Source organism: Colias croceus, chromosome 1 (assembly GCF_905220415.1).
Source record: "Colias croceus chromosome 1, ilColCroc2.1".
NCBI classification, from domain to species: domain Eukaryota; kingdom Metazoa; phylum Arthropoda; class Insecta; order Lepidoptera; family Pieridae; genus Colias; species Colias croceus.
In genome coordinates, this window is record NC_059537.1 from 9339879 (window position 1) to 9359037 (window position 19159).

The window sequence follows — 19159 nt, forward strand, 5'->3', positions numbered from 1 at the left end:
AAAAGACTATTATGGGATAATAGAAAGAAAAGATAAGTAATCATGTAAACGTTTACGGTTGGGTTTATAGTAAACCTAATATTTATGAAGAATTTAATATTATTTGTATCTGTGTTTAAATTATTTGTTAAAATATTCGTTATAATGTTGCCGTTTAAAGTTTCTTTAACCCTCTCCCTTACAGTAAACTCGTTTCAAGTTTCCACACCCTATGTGGGTGAACGGAAACTTAACTTCCGCGACATAAAGTTATACATCCCCTTCGAAGATTATTTTCATTAAAAAATTGTAGGTACTAATTAAAAGTTAAACTATTAAAAATATACTAGGTATATGTAACATCCATAGAGTAGTAGTATGTCATTATGCATGTACAATTGTACACTGTACAGTCCTCTGGGCATTGACTAGGTACTGATTTATAATGTACGTACTACTGCTTAATATAGTATGTAATTGTGACATAACAATAGAATATTGCAGCGTCTGCTCTGTTTGCATAATTGTCTTGCAATCATGTACAGAGCGAATATTGTGAAAATTATACATTATACAAAACTATAATAAACAATTAAAAAGGGAAATGCCTATGCGTTTAAATAGGTACGGTAGGCAGTAGAGCTTTTTAAAAATTCAAATTAATAATTATTCTCCTGATGTAGTACTTAGTTGAGTTGTATCAATATCAAATACTTATAGGGATCTCACGTGTTCATGATTGACGGTCTAATGTCAATGCCTTTTATGTTCATCATATCGTGATAAAAGACAAGTGACAACTAATAATTATTAATAAGTAAATTAAGAATAGTGTCACAAGTATGAACTTAAAGGAATTGCAAATTCTTAGATACCTTCATTTCGTTTATTATCAACGATTAAAAAGGGTCTTCCCTTCAAGAAAAAAATCTTTTTACAAAATCGAAGTAAACTAAAGATCTATTATTTAGTTAAAAATAATAAAAAAGTGAGTCCTGAAATTTTTTGTAAAGTATTTTGGTGATTAGCTAGAAATTTTTAAATTAGACACAAAAGGAATATTAGTTAAACATTAAAATAATATAACCTTAGTTTTTAGGGTTCCGTAGCCAAAATGGCAAAAACGGAACCCTTATAGTTTCGTCATGTCCGTCTGTCCGTCTGTCCGTCTGTCCGTCTGTCACAGCCGATTTACTCGGAAACTATAAGTACTACAGTGATGAAATTTGATGGGAATATGTGTTGTATGAACCGCTACAAAAATATGACACTAAATAGTAAAAAAAAGAATTGGGGGTGGGGCCCCCCATACATGTAACTGAGGGATGAAATTTTTTTTTTCGATGTACATACCCGTGTGGGGTATCAATGGAAAGGTCTTTTAAAATGATATAAAGTTTTCTAAAAAACATTTTTCTTAAAGTGAACGGTTTTTGAGATATCAGCTCTCAAAGTCGTAAAAAGTATGTCCCCCCCCCTCTATTTTTATAACTACGGGGTATAAAATTCTAAAAAAAATAGAGGTGATGCATGCTAATTAACTCTTTCAACGATTTTTGGTTTGATCAAAGTATCTCTTATAGTTTTTGAGATAGGTTGATTTAACTGTAATTTTGGTTAAGTTATTGTGCTTACACTGAAAACGATGGCTGAACCTTATAAGATAGATCAAATAAGTTTATTATATTTGCTGCTACGGAACCCTTTGTGCGCGAGCCCGACTCGCACTTGGCCGGTTTTTTATTTATTTGTATATTAGGTATGTACCTAGATAGAGTCATTTCTAGTGTTAACTATTGTTACGGATCATTTTTGTTTTAATTATTAGGTACCTACATATATACTAGTACTAGGTACCTACTTTAAAACCAATCGACAGTATCACAAGAGTAAATAGTGGTACAATGATAAAACTGTAATAATAATAAATTTATAAACGCGCCCTCATAGGATGATGATATAATAATGATGATGAAATCGCGAAAATCAACTGATCGGGTCTGAGTGTATGAAATTTGGTAGGTACATAACCAGTCTGTATTAGCAAATATGCTACATTTGCATTTCACGCGGATACCATGCGAATGAAACCGCGGGTTTCAGCTACTAACAATATAATTTTCCCTATTAAAGTTACAATTGAGAAGGCAGCTCGATACATCGCACTTGCGTCATTCAGTGTTATTTGTCAGTTGTCGCATACCTAATTGATACTAGGGGCCCGCCGCGGCCGCCCGCCCCAACTTCGTTCGGAAATATTTACCGGATTTCCAGTGTCTTTTTTGAGTGAAGTCTTTATAATAATTATTATAAGATATATACCTACTTACTTTAATTGTTTAAAAATTATGTAACATTATGACCTAATGTCACAATTAATTTAAAATTACAATTCTAGCTCTTTTATTTTAAAGTACCTAAATAGAATTTTTTTATTACGCAGATCTATAAAAAATCAAAATACCTAAATGAAATATGAAATTAGACTTGTATTTGTATAAAAAAATTACTAAAGTAGGTAAGTATCCATATATAAATACGTATAGTAGGTACATAATACATATGTACATTAGATTACTAGATCTAATAAGTATTTACGTAGTAGATAAGTATGACAGCAAGTAGGAAGTGAAAAGGCATATACATAGACGTACCTACCTATCTGCTAATGCTATTTAATTCTGTTTACATCAGGTCATGGTTATTATTTTGCGCTTACATCAGTGCATATGTGTACCTACTGTGTAATAATTTACATCTGTTTCAAAAATATATTTTAGTGAATACAGTCACTATTCTGCGTATCGAATATTTTTTGTTATTCAAATTATTACTTACGTGAATAAGCACACCAGATTGACGTAGCTATATTTCTGCATCATTCGACTGGGTACCTATTGTTGTTTTTATGGTAGGTACAATGAGATCTGATTATTTAAAAACAGTAGGTACCTATGACGAAACTTTTTTAAATATTAGGTGTTTACTTTTTATAATAAAAATCTGCATTTATTAAATAATAAATTGTAAGTATTTATTTTACTGGTGATACCTATAACGACTACTAATACCAAGGCCACATACGAAAGTAAAAGTATATATAACAGCTAAAACGCAAGTTAGGTAGGTAGGTAGTTATCGGACATTACAAAAATTCTTTAATTATCGCAGGTAGGTAATAGGTACTAGGTTCTTATCGTGAACTTATCATTTACCATCTGCATCGGCAAAAAAACCTAGACCTACGTAGGTACCAACTTAAAAATAAACCTAGGCAACTGTACTCGGTTGGTACCCAGGTAATGGAATAGATCGTACGTTATAAACATGCTATTTATAGATGATGTCATTGTACCTAGGTCATAGAAGTAAATTATTATTTTAATAATTGATGCCTAGGTAGGTACATGCTTTGTAGATTATTCACATGGTCACACATAGTCATGTTATCTGACTGGTTTAAAATCTCAGCTGTTTAGTTCATTGTAGCCGACACGTAATGGACACGTCATCCCATGACGAAGCATCGTACGATGTTTTCATCGTCACTACTAAAATATTGTTTACTTTTACAATTGCTTACCAATGTTAGATTACACGTTGTTTATAGGTACTGTACTGACGTTTAAATCAGTTTCATATTGTGTACATGCAATACAAACTTACTTATCTATTATAATTTATAGGTGCATATAAAATTACTATCGATATTCATTTTGTGGTCGATCGTAATTGTTACGTACTGCGGCTAAGGAATACTGATAACTGAAGCCATATTTTTGAAATATTTAATAATTATTATAACTAGTAAATAAGTACCGACCTAGGTAACTACGTAATACCTAATATGGAATAGATCACCTACCTATAGAATTATAGACGAAACCCTAAAAAAATACCTACCTAGGTAGGTATTTACTGTTTTCTAATACCTACTTAGGTATATGTATAACTTTACTATCGCACATCGCACATCATGCCACTTTTTATGGGTTTATTGCGGAATTGCGATAATAAACATACCTATGTGATAAATACAATCGGAGTATTTGCCTACCTACCTAGTTAGGTAGGTACCTATATCTTGCAAAATAAAGGTAAGCGGATGGTAGATAGGTAGGTACTGCAAATACTTTTTTCATGTAGATATTTCACCTGATTATCGTCAAATGTTAAGGAAATATGAATAAAAAATATAGAGAATGTGTATGAGAAGAATTTAATAAAACAATTAGGTACAAAACTGCCGATGCACTGGTACAAGTTTTGCCACGGCTGGTCCACCAATAGGACACAATTTCGTGAGTAAGGTGAGGTGACGTCACAACATCACGCCACCTTTTCGTTAACCACTCGTCACGCGATCCGGCTCGCCTCACATTGAAAGTCGAAATTAATATTTTTATTTAAACTATAAACACTGTACTCTTTAATTTAAAATGTCTAGATTTGTTTATTTGCATGTTTGGTTAATATATTAAAGTAATTATTGAATTCCTAATTATTGTCATAATTTTAGTGTAGTAATACGACATGTGTTATAAATGAAATAATATTTTTAATGTAAATTATGAAATGGATTATGTAGAAATGTATGTATTTCTAATAGAACAATATTTTTAAAATAAAAGAATTGCAAGCTGGATCGCGCACAGTTAAATTTACAGTAGACGCCCGCGCCGCCGCCGCCGGTACGTCACATGAATGGTTTCGTGGTGCCGGTGGTGGGCGTAGGTGGTGGGCTCGATTGCAGCGCGCTCTCGCTCGTTTTAAATCTGACATTTCATTTCACTCTAAGTTCGCATCGTACTCGGTTGTGTGCGGCCTTGTAGCGAATGCCGGCAGTGAAATTAAACTGTGATATTAAGATGCTAGTAAACCAGTATTATAATTAAACAACAAACTAAAGTATTTATTGGGAGACATTTTCATGAGGTTTATGTGATAAAATCTACAGATGCAATAAAACCAGATGTGGAGGTGCAAAATTCGTCTAGTGGTTTAGAAAAAACTAAAATAATTGAGGAAAAACCTATATCCAGTGAGTATTTGTGCTGACGAATTAGAGTTTTCTATCAACTGACTTCCTCTCATGACTTACCTTGCTTTCTCGGGTTGTCGGTCAAACTTGTGGCACAAAAGTTAACGAATACGATTGAAAGTGATGTAATGTTTTGGCTGTCGATCGTTAGTGCATATTTATGAGGTCGAGTTAACTATGTGCTTCAAGTCTGGTCCTTGGAATGCTTCATTTAATTATTGTTATTGGTGAAATCGTACATCATATTTAGGTACTGATAAGATAATCTAATAGATTGTATAAATTCGGGTGGCGGGACATCTATTAACAGTAATCATTAGATCGCGAATCATTACTAACGTCCAATTGTGAAAGTTAAAAGCTGAATATCAAATATCTGTGTGTCTTCAATGTGGGTTGCTTGACTGATTTACAGGGCATGCAAAGCATCTTGTATACAGACTGACGATCATACTTTCAAAGTGAAATAAAAAACGGGATCTCTTGTCACATATGGTGAATTTAAAAAGAGAAGGGATTAACCTTCTCTTGAAGTTGGGAAGAGCGATTGTAACCAGCGAGGGCTCTTCAGAAACTCCCGAGGAAGTCACTTCACCTTCTACAACACCTGATACTGAAGCAGAGCCAATGAAGGCTTACTGGGAAAGTGATAAAGAAGACCTCAACAAAAAAGACCAAAGATTCATAGACTTATTCCTCAAAGACGTGTCCATAGACAGGATACCGGATGCAACTGAGAAACCTATCAAAGAGTCTCGTTATAGTTATGATGCATTGAGTTTAGTTTATTTACCAGAATCTCTGAAAAACTTTAATACTCAGGGTAATGTATTAGTACCATTTTATGTATTTACCTTTCTCTTTAAAGCATTCATTAAATATTGTTTTTAAAGTATAATAGCGGAGACACACAGATTCATCATGGACTGGGTGCATGTTATGGAATCTTTGCTTTCATTGTGTATTTTTACACATGTGATTAACAATTCATTCTCATGGCTTCATGGGAACATGACTGTAAAAACAATTCTTGGCATTAAGTTTCTATGGTGGCAATAAAAAATTTATGTACCTATATGTAATAAAAAATTATCAAATTGAATAGGTACAAGGTACCATATATTTGTTGACATTGAAATCCATAAGTCTATTCAAATGTTTATGTCAATTAGCATAACTATTATTCCAAAGATTAGGATCTAGGCATTTAGAGGAAATGACTGTGTTTATTAATGCTTAATTGTTCTCTTTACAAATAAAATTGCTTTTTTTATTCTAACTTCCTGTCAGTGGCGTGATTTTAAAGGTTTATAGTGAAACCAATAAAGGCCTAGTTATATGATTAAGTGATAAAATATTTTGAATAAAATATAGTATGTTTGAATTGAAGGTGTTCTCCATTCTTTACTATGTGGAGATTGTTAACTTAATATTTACAAGGTCTAGTTGTAGTATTTTAAGATACAATGAGTGATAAGTCTTGTTAATTACATTAGCATATTTATGCTAAAATTTAACTCTGGTTGTTTCCAATCCTAATGAGCCTATTGAAGTATACAGGATATGATAAGAAAATGTAGTTAATTTCATAGATTTGCTTTTATTTCTATCCAGAGCCTTTCATTTAACATGTTTTCCTCATTGACCTATGTGGTGAAGGTTGTTTGATCATTTTGTTTTTCTGTACAACTAAAAATAATCTTCATTGATCTCACACAAAATCAAAACCTCTTTAGTTTTTTCTTAATTATTTTTCTTATTTTTTTGATGAATACTGTGTAATATTTTTTAAAGTTGATTATTTTATCTTTTGTGGAGATCAAGGAAGATAAGAGTTTATGGTTTTCTATATTAACGTGTATTTTTTTATATTACAGGTGTGCCAGAGACACCTAAAACTGGTACAGGAATCTCAACGAGCGGCCGAGACGCGGGCGTGGTCGCTGGCATTGTAGTAGCTGTTATCTCTGGAATTATTGTTATTGCTGCTTTGGTGAGTGTTCATTTTTTAATAGTAATTTTATAGGAAAAAACGTGAATGAAGGTGTTTGATTGGATCAGGCTTCATAGACTATTGAGTGACTATGTGAGTCACCTGCACTGACATCATCTGGATGCAGCATTATTGAAGTCTATGCTGCAAAAATTTTATTGATTCAGTTTATATTATTTTTATTAGTGTGTTGGTCATATACATTATTTTAGCCATGTATCAGTTGATTCAATTGTAAAAACTATCTTGATATTTTTGAGTTCAGTTCAGTAAAATTCAGGGGAGTTAATTATTTAGTTACCTTTGACAAAAAAACGAAGTACCCAAATAGCTAGGATAAAATCAAATATACAATTTTTTAGAATCATAAGTAACTGAATATTTCATGTAATACCTCCAAATCTTCTTTTTTACTTGGATTAAAAAAATATATCAATGCCGTTTTCTTGCTCGAATTTACATAAACAGAAAATGTTTTTTTTTTTTATTGATATTATAAGTAAAGGAAAATTACAAGATCTAAGGAACATTATTGATGACTAAAGAAACATCTTGTTTACATTTTTTGTAATTATCAATAATCATATTATCAACATCGCCATCGTAAGTACGTTTTTCACGTAATATTCCTCTGTAAATAAATAACCAAGCAAGGTCAAATTAATTTAACTACGTCACTTTCGCGAGATTTTTTGCAAAACTAAAATAGCACTATGAAGATTTACAGTAGGCTAACTAACTCCTACGCTTTTAAATTAACTGTGAATCACGTAAGCAGATGTGTTAAATGCTTTCTTATTTCCGTATTTTAATTAATTAACATAAAATATATTAAAATAATACTTTTTGTTCTAGTCGTTTCTAGAAAAAACCCGCAACACTATATGGATGAGTAATGTGACCAAAAATATAGTACCATTCTAAATTATATGTATTGGGGTCATTACCGTACCTTGATAGAATAATAGATTTATTTTCGTCCTTTCAAATAAAGTATGTACGCTATTCTTCATATTTTTAACATGAAGTATAAGTTATTATTCGTGTATATATGTACTTAGTTTCTTGTTGTTCCATGTAGGTTTCCAAAAAAATTCCACAAAACATACCTAGGCGTTTTCTTTTCATTAAGATTAATTAGTTTGCTCAATGATATTAAGCCTTAGTTTCCCAAATATTGTTGTATCTTAGATAAAAGTGTTAATCAATTAAAGATTAATTATAAATGAATTGACATCAATCTACACATTATTTACTATATTTTACTATCAAGGCCATGACTCACGTGTCGTACGATATTGTTTTTATAACTTATCAGTACTTTATCCATAATTATAAACGTTTCCTCAATTATCGTGTTGGGAATTTCAGTGGAAAAGACTACGTAATCATTTGTTTTGCTTTAAATTTTTAAAAATGCTTATCATTCCAGTTAAAATAAATAGAACAACAATGACTCGATCAAATAAATCAATCGGCACAAATAGCTAGAATATTCTTGATTAAAGTTCATTAGTTTCTTAATTTTCTCTAATAAAAATTTTCTTTTCTTTATAGATTGCTGTTGTTATGTACAGACATTACGTACATCGTAATGTCACCTCAATGAACTTCGACAACCCCGTATACCGCAAAACAACGGAGAACCAGTTCGCATTGGAGCAGAATGGATATGCACCTGGAAGCAAGCTATACCCCAGCACGGTGGGCGAAGAGGTGAGAGCACTTACTGCTATGGAGTGTACACTAAATATACAGAATAGCCTAAGATAAGCAAACGCACCACCCTAATGAGACAGATTATATAAGCCAAGGTTTACGTCACTATCACCCTAGTGTGAGATACAGATAACAAATATCACTGCTATTGTACAATGAATTTACAAACCCCACATTATCAAACGGTCAAATGAAAATTTGTAAATAATAACTAAATATTAGAGTAATTATAATATATTAAGGTCCATTGAGACATTTTAAAATTGATGTATTTAGTGTTATTTATAATTAATTAATCGATTTAAGAAATTTATAGAAATATTTTCTCTAGTTGTAAGGAACGGGCGAGAAATTGTGCCAACATTTTTACCGCATCAGTATTAAAACATAGTTGCCAAAGTTGAATATATTATAGTAGTATATTGTACATAGCTATGTTTTCGATAGGCTATTTTTTATATTTTGTCTTTTGCCTAATCACGAGCTGTAGACACTATTTACTGCCTAAATATTTTTTCATGCATTTCATTCGAGGGCTAATGGTAAGTTTGGTGTAAATTTGAGTAGTTTTGAGTAGCTTGTATCATGTTAATAGAACAGTATAAACATAAAAATAAAAAACATGTTCCAATGAAAATTACAAATTATTTGTTATAAATAAAACAAATTATAATATTTTAGACCTCCACTGTATTTTATAAATAAAGTTCAATAATGTATGTAAGATAACGACGTCATATGTAAGATTAGTTGAACATAGTAATAATTAACAAATTATTTTTGTTCCCAGGCCCAAGAACCGCTCAACACCCCCGGCACAAATGAGTTTGTATAGTGTGAGAGCCGGCAGCAAATACCTTAGCATATTGTTAGATGCAAAAAGAAAAAGAAGGACATGTGATACTTAAAATAGTGTAAAAACCAGTGTTTTGTGACATTGCTATTAATTACACGGTGAATGAAGACTTTGTGCAGTGAAAAATGAAGCAAATTGGAACTAAGTTCTCTATTGCTAAGAGTTTGAGCACTGATCTCGCAATCTCAAATATTTTATTTAATATTTTCATCCATTACAAATTGAGATCTTGCTTCTGTACTTGTTTGTATCACAATTATTAGTAGTTAGAGGGTCGTGCCTGCTATTATTGTTTTTAGACTGTGAATAGCGTAGAATGAGATATTACAAAACTATTATTATTACAATTTATATGCAATAGATGGTGTCGCAGTATGTTTCTGTAATTTAAAAATGAATTGTATACTATCCTAATTATTTGTTTCTTTCTCCTATTGTAAAATTTCAATTCATATTCTAACATTTATATGGAAATAAATGTAAATATTCCTTTCATATCATCGTGACATATATTTTTTTTTTTGTAAAATGTTAATTTTGTCACACATGTAATGATACAACAATTTAGCCTGGTGCATTGTAATTATATATTTTATATCATTTTACATTTCAATGTATTATTATTTTATGTTATTGTTTAATGAAATACAAATATTTTATACTAAATGTACTTATTGAGAAATGTTTCTTATAATTATAGGAATACACAAACCACTATTGAAATTGTGCAGTCTATAACTTATTTTAACTATTTTGTAAAGAATTTTTTTGTAATTCTACTTATTTATTGGAATTAAATGAATTTTTATAAATATCTAAATTGCGTTGCATTAGATAATCTTAGAGTATTTAAGTGTAACTATGTTTCTGTAGTGTGCCAACAAGAAAAAGCCAAATATTTTTTCCATTGTGCTCATTATAACATATATGTATAGGTAGTGAATTAATTTGACGCTTTGTTGTTGAAATTGTCATAAAATTTTACAATTGAACAATTTTGATACGTATTTATATTTTATGTTAGGTTGTGTTGTAATATTCAAAATTTTCAATTATTTTACTAGCTAAATGTATTCAAAATTAAAACATTGTCTAGCAAATTCCTGCCAAACATTTAAAATTATCTTAGTTATATATTTGTAATGTAATTCAATTACATGGAAATCTTGCACATTTCGTATATAATGCCTAGCTCAATAAGTGTGGTCACTGAAATATTGTGTAAATATCATCAATTAAATATTATGTAAAATGTGTTAACAACGAATTTTATTTCTTCCTCACTACCCCACTACCTTTATTAAAAAAAAAAGAATAGAAAAAGTTTCATCATGAGGGGTTCGAACCCGCCTCTTAAAATTTTGAAAAAAACAAAATTGGCTTTGTAAGACATCCTACCCATTTTACAAAAATAATGAAATGTTGTTTTGTTTGAGTAAAACTTTCAAGCTGCAGTATTAAATTTATACTTTCCATTAGTTCAGATTACATACAAAATTAATTATTAACAATATTTCATTCTGTATAAGCGCTAGAATACTATAGCGCTTTGAAGAGACCCTTCCTTGAAGCGTGCCTTCAAATACGCGAGAACTGTTCGCTCTTGTAGGTACCTACTGTTAACATGTGGTTTACATCTAACGAACGAGCGTTCTTATAATATTTCATAGAATCAATTTTGTAAATACAGATAACATAAACTAATGCTCTAGAGTCTAGATGTTTTTACACTAAAACGAGTTACCCGCCCACGTCAAAGAAAATTCCGACGAAAGTAAGACTTCACGACGGTAAAAACTAAAAAGTAGCTTATGTCACGCCTTAGCCTCTATAATATGAGAAAGAATAATAATAATAATTGATCAGAGTAGATACAGAATGAGCATTTGCTCGTCTGATGTAGTGTGCGCTACTGCAGCAGGAAAAGTTGTTCTTGACTGATTTGAGTATAGTAAATAATCAGAGCACTATCTTCTGTAAATTTGCGCGAAACAAAAAACATAATATGTATTTGTTTCTCAAAGGCTAATAGTAAGCCGCCTCTTAATTCACGGACAGCTCCACCCATCTCTTTGACTCCGTTTTTATCCCATCCCATTCCCCTCTATGGCAGACGAGCTCACAAATTACGTTGTGGACTTGTGGGCGACGCACTTTGCTATTAACATCGGGCATTGCGTCTGCTCGTTTGCCTTCCAATACTTAATATATAAAAAGACAGACAGCAGAGGCTTAGTAATAGGGTCCCATTTTAAAGACCAATTCTGTTAAAATTTAAAGATAAAATTTAAAGACCAATTCTGTTGAAGTAACACTATTTCATCAGGAATATTTATAAAACTCGATCGGAGGCTATGATATATAAAAAAGCTAGATACGTTACCCGCTCTCTATTTTGGCAAGAAAAAACTCAGGTAAGTGCCCGAGTTTCATTTAGTCACGCACCATTCAGCGTCGTGGCTGGACGTTCTTTTTGTATTTTAATCGGCAGTTGTTATTACGAAGTACATGAGTGAGACATGTATTATGTCTCGTGCGTGAGAGTGAAAGAGAGAACAACTGTATTGGTGATAATGCGTTAGTAAGTAGGTATGTATTAATTACGCTGTTTTTTAGTGCAATGATGTTGCCGTATGCCGCGTCTACTAGTATAATAGTCATTGATCGGAGGAGTATGTATTGTATATCAGAAGATAACTTATATTTGTGCAGCAGTGGGCGATAAATGAAATTTGTGCGGCTTACGGTTTTAGATATAGGAAGTTGCCTGCTGGGGTAACGTTTACTGAAACCCATAATTCCGAAACGGTTGAATAGGTATCTACTAAAAAGCAACGGAATCAAACATTCAATGACATTCATAAATTGACAATCTTACATTGAATTTTTTATCATATAGTCGCTCACAAATCCTTTAAAATGGAGCGAATATAAAGGCTAAATAAAAAGGGGTATTAAATGCAATAAAATAAAACACTTTTTACATCCAATTATTTATTCATTAGTTTACATTCATTTCCATGAGCCACTTCAACACTTCAAACATTTTTTTATTTTAATGAATCAAGGTATCTACATAACAAAAGCAAATAATACTGGTACAAAGAACTATAAAATAATCCTAGTTGTTAAATAGTTTTTGGTATTTATTGTTTTTCAACAATTCTGAATTGTTTTTAAACTACAAACAAGTTTTTGGAAATGTATACCTAGTGGCATATTCTATATGCTAGTTCTATTTATAGTTTTTAAATAGATAATTTAATAACAAAATACATAAACAAAAATCCTGCGGCGGGCTTACTGAACGTTTACATACCTATTATTATATGTAGATGACACAATTAAAGTAATGAAAAAATTACACAATTATTTAAAAGAATACAATACTAAATTAAAATTTTTACTTTGTATTGTTACTTCTTGATGGAACTTAATTTTACAGTTTAGATTTTTAATTCCAAAAGTATTATTTCGCAACATAATCGTCATGTACACAGTTTAACTAGTGTGCGAGTTCCTTTTATAAATAATATAATTAATAATTAATATATTTAAAAATCTAAAACTATTCAGTAGGGACAATATTCTTATTACGTTCATTTTTTCCTAAAGTTTCGAAGAATCCATCTATATCGCATCATGAAACAAATTCAACATACAAGCTACTAATAAATAAAAAACAAGCGGTACATGATGTCAATTATTATGCCTAGAAATATTGCGTCTTTCTAAAAACTACACTAATTTTTAATGTGGAATGATTTACAACTCACTCAAACGAATATTATCTACTTAATTAAAATCTAAACTATGTCCTATAAACTAAGAAATTTGAAAATTTCAACCTCCAAAAATCTTCTAAATAACATATCGGCAAAACAAAGGTAAGTAAGATCACTACATAGTATAAAACAAAGTCGCTTTCTCTGTCCCTTTGATGCTTATTTTGATGCAGTTTTTTTAATAGATAGAGTGATTCAAGGGGAAGGTTTTAGTATATAATTTATTAGGTTTTAGACAAAGCGGGCGAAGCCGCGGGCGGTAAGCTAGTTAACAATAATCCTTACATATATTTGTTACTAAAAGTATCAATTAACTACATGCATCAATTTTACTAAGCAAAATTTCCTACTTGCATTACTACATAACTGGCTTAATATAAAATTGTACTTATAGTTCACAATATACGAACTAAAACAAACTTCAAAAAAACGTTTCTTAACATTAAGAAACCCTATTAACAATTAACCACTAGCGTTATTACTATCAAAGTTAATCGCACAAAACTTTTTCTGTTGCTGTCCTGTCTGTATGTCTGTCAGTTTATCTGCAAATTTCTGGAACGGTTTTATAATTTCACACTGTTTTATGATACGTTTCTTGAAACACGAGAATGTATTTGAAGCAATATGTCGACGTGCGTGCAAGAAAAGCTGGTCGAAGTTGTGAAGATTGTGTCTGGAAGAAAATAAACACAATTAATACATATTTATAGAGAACACATAATATGATACAATATCTTCTTTACAAATAAACTAAATTTTATTAATACTATGTTTCTTCTTTTTATAGAAGTGCAAGTCAAAAAAGTAAACCATTTATTATTTCATTAAAAACATGTAATATGGTAACTATGTATTTATTTAAAAATAAAAATATCTGAATCATCAAGTATTTTTATTTATTTCTTTCCCTAAATCCTACTTATATTATAAATGCGAAAATTTGTATGTTTCTTTATTACTCCTTCACGCGAAAACTGCTGAACCGTTTTTTAAGAAATAAAATTGACACACACAGAGGGTAACTTGGATTAACATACACTATACAGGATAGTTTTTATTCCGGAAATCCAACAGCAACGGGAAGTTTGCGGGTTTTCTTTGCAAGTGCGGGCGAAGCCGCGGGCGGAAAGCAAGTTTCAAATATATAGCACCGGTTAAAATATATTTAGCATTATATTACCATTCGACATTAGTAAAAATTTGGGTCACACATTTGGAAAACAGCCAAGTACAATGAATCAAAAAAGGGTAATCGCCTAGCTCACTAACTCAATGTACTTTTTCATGCAGGAAATCTTATAATGAACTAGAAAGAAAATTTTAATAAGAAAGTTTAGTATTCTCATAATTTTATTTTAAGATACAGAGACCAGAGTTGGATATACTGTAATGTAATGCTGTATGCTCTATGGTCTATTAGGTCCAAAATACTAAAGTCTATTTTAGTTTAGGGTTTTATTTCTAAACATTTATTTTTAATCAGAATGTAGACAAAATTCATGTTAAACCTTGCGCTAACTGGCCCACCTAGCGCCGTTTGCAACTTTTCCCATTTGTAAAATATTAATTTCTGTGTCAATTATGTACCATGATTTCGATAATATTTATGTATTATCCTGTAATATTAATGTATTATGTATCCGCGGGCGGAAAGCTAGTAAAGCTTTCCTCCCGCGGCTTCGCCCGCGTGTTCAAAGCAAAACCCGCATAGTTCCTGTTCCCGTGGGATTTTCGGGATAAAACCTATCCTATGTGTTAATTCAAGTTACCCTCTATATGTGTGCTTAATTTCAATGTAATAGATTCAGTAGTATTTGCTTGAAAGAGTAACAAACAAAACACACACACACACACACACAACCATCCTCACAAACTTTCGCATTTATAATAATAGTAGGAAGTAGGATATTAGGATAGGATAGAATAAGATATATTATGAAGTTTCAGTAAAGTATTTCAGATGAGTGATTACCTCTGTTTTAAACCTCGGTTGTAAAATAAGCTGCCGTTATAAATAATACTATGAATAAACTGTGCAATTTCAACATTTTTTGAAACATAAAACATTAACTATGGTGATCATTATATTAAATAGTTAAAGTATTAAATTAATAAAAATTACTTACATGCTTAATAAGACAGATGCCAACATTTCTTTTGTATTCAACAGATGATTTATATAGGCCCTTGTATGTTTTTTGCAAGTGAGACATTCGCAACCTTCCAGTATAGGATTAAAATCTTCTTTATATCTATAAAAATATATTAAATAAACACGTTGTTGCAAAAAATGGTTAACCCAGACACAAGATAAGCCGCAAAAAAAATTTTTGGCGGTGAAAATACAGAATTAGATCAAAAAGCATAAATTCACAATAAAAATTGTAGCGGGGATAATATTTAATTCTTGTATAATATCAGAGATTTTTTGACATTCGATTTTATTTTTTTACAAGATTGATTTTTTATTTTTCACTTTGGCAGAAAACTTTAGTAAAAAATTCTTTATTTCAATTAATGAGTAAATATCTCTTCTTCTTTGCCTTTCTCCCCGTGGTTGCCTGGCAGAGAGCACTGCATAGTGATAAGGCCGCCCTTTGTGCTTTTTTTAATCTTATTTTTGTAACCTTTATGTATATTGTGTTTCTTGCACAATAAAGTGGTAAAGAAATAAATAAGTAATTTATACTTTTCTGTCACACAAAACACTCACCGATCCATATTCATATTATATGCATATTCCCAATCTGTATTTATTTCTATATCACAGTTAATTCTCAAGGCATAGCCCTGATTGGTCATTTTGAGAGGCAAAGAGCCGTCAAATACATCCCAGCCGTATTCAATAGCTGTTACTATTACATCAGGATACCAACAACCATCTAGTATTTTAATGAAGTCCTTTGGTATTGTTTCCTGTAAACAAAATTGTATGTATGTGAAAAAGTGTTTACTGTATATTTATGAAAAAGTGTTATTACTAGTATCGACTCCAATGTGATTCTTTTTAAAAGAGACATAACATTTCTTAAAACCACACAATTGATGTACCCCGTCTTTCAGGATAAGAACACCTTGCGCATCTTATAATAACTAATAAGTAATTAATATTGTTTGAATAATGTTGATTGAATTTTTTAAATTTCCACTTATATATAAATATGTTGTACAATATTGTTTTATTAATTAATTGAATGTGAAACTAATATAATAAAATAATTTATATTTTCTATGAATCTATAAATTGATATGTTTGTGTGAAATCTGTTTTATTTCCTACTACCAATAAATGCTCTTAATTTAATTATGTTGCTAAGAATCCTATGGCTATGTTTCAAAACATTAAAAAAACTTACAGCAACTTTTTTAAATATTTCAGTCAAACTTTCCACAGGTGTGTTGGTGATTTTGTCAGCATTATCAGCTAGACCATTAAGCGCCACTCCAACCAGAGTATCTTTATGCTTTAGGACATGTTTGATGCTCTCATCGAGTCTTCGTAGATCACCAGCACCAACGATTACACCTGAAGAAGAAACAATCCTGCCTTGTGTTTGATTTTTTTTTTATTCTTTAATAGATCTATATAAAGCGGGCGAAGCGAAGCCTGGGCGGACCGCTAGTAATTAAAAATTTGTACAATAATTTTAAGTATTCCATTTAATTTTTATTTAATTATCTTAAGAGGGAAATGTGCAATTTGTTTTCACTGATTACCATCTTCAAGGCAATGAAAGTAAGTGCAGATAGTAGGATCTTTAAATCAGTCTTATCCAGAAATAATACAATGGAATCAGGGTAAGTTATAATAGTCTATAAAAGATAAGATAGAAATAAACAAAATGCACACTATGATTCATACTTAGAATAGCATGCATGATACATTATATTTTTACTTTTAATGAAATTTTGTATTATTCTGATAGTAGTTACTCTATTGTGTGTTGTTTTAGTATGAGCAGATAAATTGTTGCCAGTGGCATATATTTTTTACACACTTTTATTAGCTTCACCTACAGGTGTAACATACATGTTTGTATGTAACAGACTCTTAGTTTTGTGAGTTAATTATTAAAGCATGTTTTTTTTTAGGTTTATTTAACTATATTTATTACTAGCTGTGCCCTGCGGTTTCACCCGCAATGCTCCACTCCTGCTGGTCCTAGTGTGACAATATATAGCCTACAGTCTGCCGCGATAAATGGGCTATCTCACGTCTCGATTTGAAATGAATTTTTCAAATCAAGCCAGTAGTTTCTAAGATTAGCGCATTCAAACAAACAAACTCTTCGGCTTTATAATATTAGTATACATAGTATAGATTTTACATAAAAACTAAAAATAAGACTATTGCAAGAAGATGCAAATAAAAATATATAATTATAATATATAATGTTTAAGCTTTTTTAGGCTCTACATACCGATAAGAGAACTGTCTTGCAAGGCAGTAGATGCTTTGAACTTCTCAACACAAATGTTGAGCATTTTCTGTGTCCTATCCACGGACTTGTACAATCTCTTTGGTCCTTCATCAAGTGATATTCTGCCATCTGCAATAGCTAAAATTATATCTGGTTTGAAAACTTCCATTAATTCCATATATCTGAAAAAGGATGTTGCATATTGATCTAGAAAAAAACTAGTTTTACTCTAAATTACTAAATAATCTAATTCTAAATGTAAAATTGCATTCTAATATGAATTTTAAAAACAACATAACTATGTTACTAACCTAACTAGGTAGCATATTTTCTAGATGTATATTTTATCAGTGTATTAATTCACAGATGATATTATGCGGTTTTATTTTATAAACCTAACTTAACTGATAACCATAACCCATGGGTAAAATATTTGACACTTGAATACACATAAACCACAAATTTACAAATTTTTGGGAGATTTATTTCTACTTGGACTGTAAAGTGTGTTCTCTTCTGACTTAAAAACAAGGAGAGAAAAAACAGACTCTAGAAAATCACTAAAATATTTGAGCTGACATTAAATCAAGATAAGATATTAGTGTAAACTAACACTTTCAGATCATTTGCAGAGCAGTTTAGAGAAAAAAATCTTACCGTTCGGCCGTAATCATTTTCTTCCCATTCTTTGTCCACAGAGGTACCTTATCTAGTTCAAAGTGTCCAGGCGGTACATTTTCATTGATGTTTTGTAAGGTTACACAGGTGACATGTTGTGGTAATCCAGAAAACTTTCCAATGCCTTCATTTTGAGCTTTAACACCAGTTTCTAATTGATGACAACTTGTCAATGGTAGCCATAAGAGGTGAGACGTAGAAAATACTCTGTCAAGAACATCAGCGGTTAAATGAACTACGCTACCACCCTGAAATAGAAGGAATAAAATATGAGAATGGTTTTAAAATAAGTACAAATATTCTACACAAACACTGACTAAACTAACATAGCAAATAAGAATTAAATGTTAACCTAGTTTATTTTACCTTTTTAATAACTATATAAGAATAAAATTTATAATAGATTTCATACCTGAGCAAAAAGAGCAGATGTTGGGGTCTCAATTTTGCAGTTTGGTAACCGTTTAATATCTGTCATACATCCTACACGGTCGTTTCCACTCTCTGATTTCAATATGAAACGCATTGTTGATTTATTTACTCTGCAAATATTTATAATTATATTTGAATAAATAAAACCGGCAGTGATCCAAAAATAACCTAAAATAATTTGTAAATTGTATTGCCTTGAAACTTGAAAGTTGAATCAAATACCTGTCATTGTCAAACTTAAATGTCAAATCG

At 30.9% G+C, this 19159-nt stretch overlaps 2 protein-coding genes across 11 annotated transcripts in view; one reads left to right on the top strand and one right to left on the bottom strand.

Moving 5' to 3' along the window:
- LOC123691498 (low-density lipoprotein receptor-like) overlaps window positions 1-9614 on the top strand; it is a 174250-nt gene extending 164636 nt beyond the window's left edge. For 5 of the 10 annotated variants that reach the window (XM_045635929.1, XM_045635921.1, XM_045635978.1 and 2 more), the window contains exons 13-16: window positions 4937-5020; window positions 6898-7013; window positions 8571-8729; window positions 9523-9614. In XM_045635929.1, the coding sequence (XP_045491885.1) occupies window positions 4937-5020; window positions 6898-7013; window positions 8571-8729; window positions 9523-9567 (404 nt within the window). In that variant the 3' untranslated portion in view covers window positions 9568-9614. Of the gene's footprint in view, window positions 1-4936; window positions 5021-5435; window positions 5627-6897; window positions 7014-8570 lie in introns of those variants that run through there. The other 5 variants (XM_045635961.1, XM_045635950.1, XM_045635994.1 and 2 more) reach the window with 3 other exon arrangements.
- Window positions 9615-13815: 4201 nt separating this feature from the next.
- Window positions 13816-19159, bottom strand: LOC123691811 (queuine tRNA-ribosyltransferase accessory subunit 2). The gene is made up of 8 exons (XM_045636382.1): window positions 19130-19159; window positions 18888-19017; window positions 18455-18723; window positions 17798-17979; window positions 16733-16902; window positions 16090-16292; window positions 15503-15628; window positions 13816-14049 (listed from the first exon to the last, which is right to left on the bottom strand). The coding sequence occupies exons 2-8, from the start codon at window positions 18999-19001 to the stop codon at window positions 13836-13838; spliced, it is 1278 nt and encodes a 425-aa protein (XP_045492338.1). The 5' UTR covers window positions 19002-19017; window positions 19130-19159; the 3' UTR covers window positions 13816-13835.

Excerpts from the sequence above, each read along its gene's own strand:
- LOC123691811 (XM_045636382.1), bottom strand. The coding sequence starts at position 19,001 with ATGCGTTTCATATTGAAATCAGAGAGTGGAAACGACCGTGTAGGATGT. Across the intron at positions 17,980-18,454 it reads AAAATGATTACGGCCGAACG|ATATATGGAATTAATGGAAG; the intron begins GTAAGATTTTTT and ends ATCCTTTTTCAG. Across the intron at positions 14,050-15,502 it reads GCATCTGTCTTATTAAGCAT|ACACAATCTTCACAACTTCG; the intron begins GTAAGTAATTTT and ends ATTTTCTTCCAG.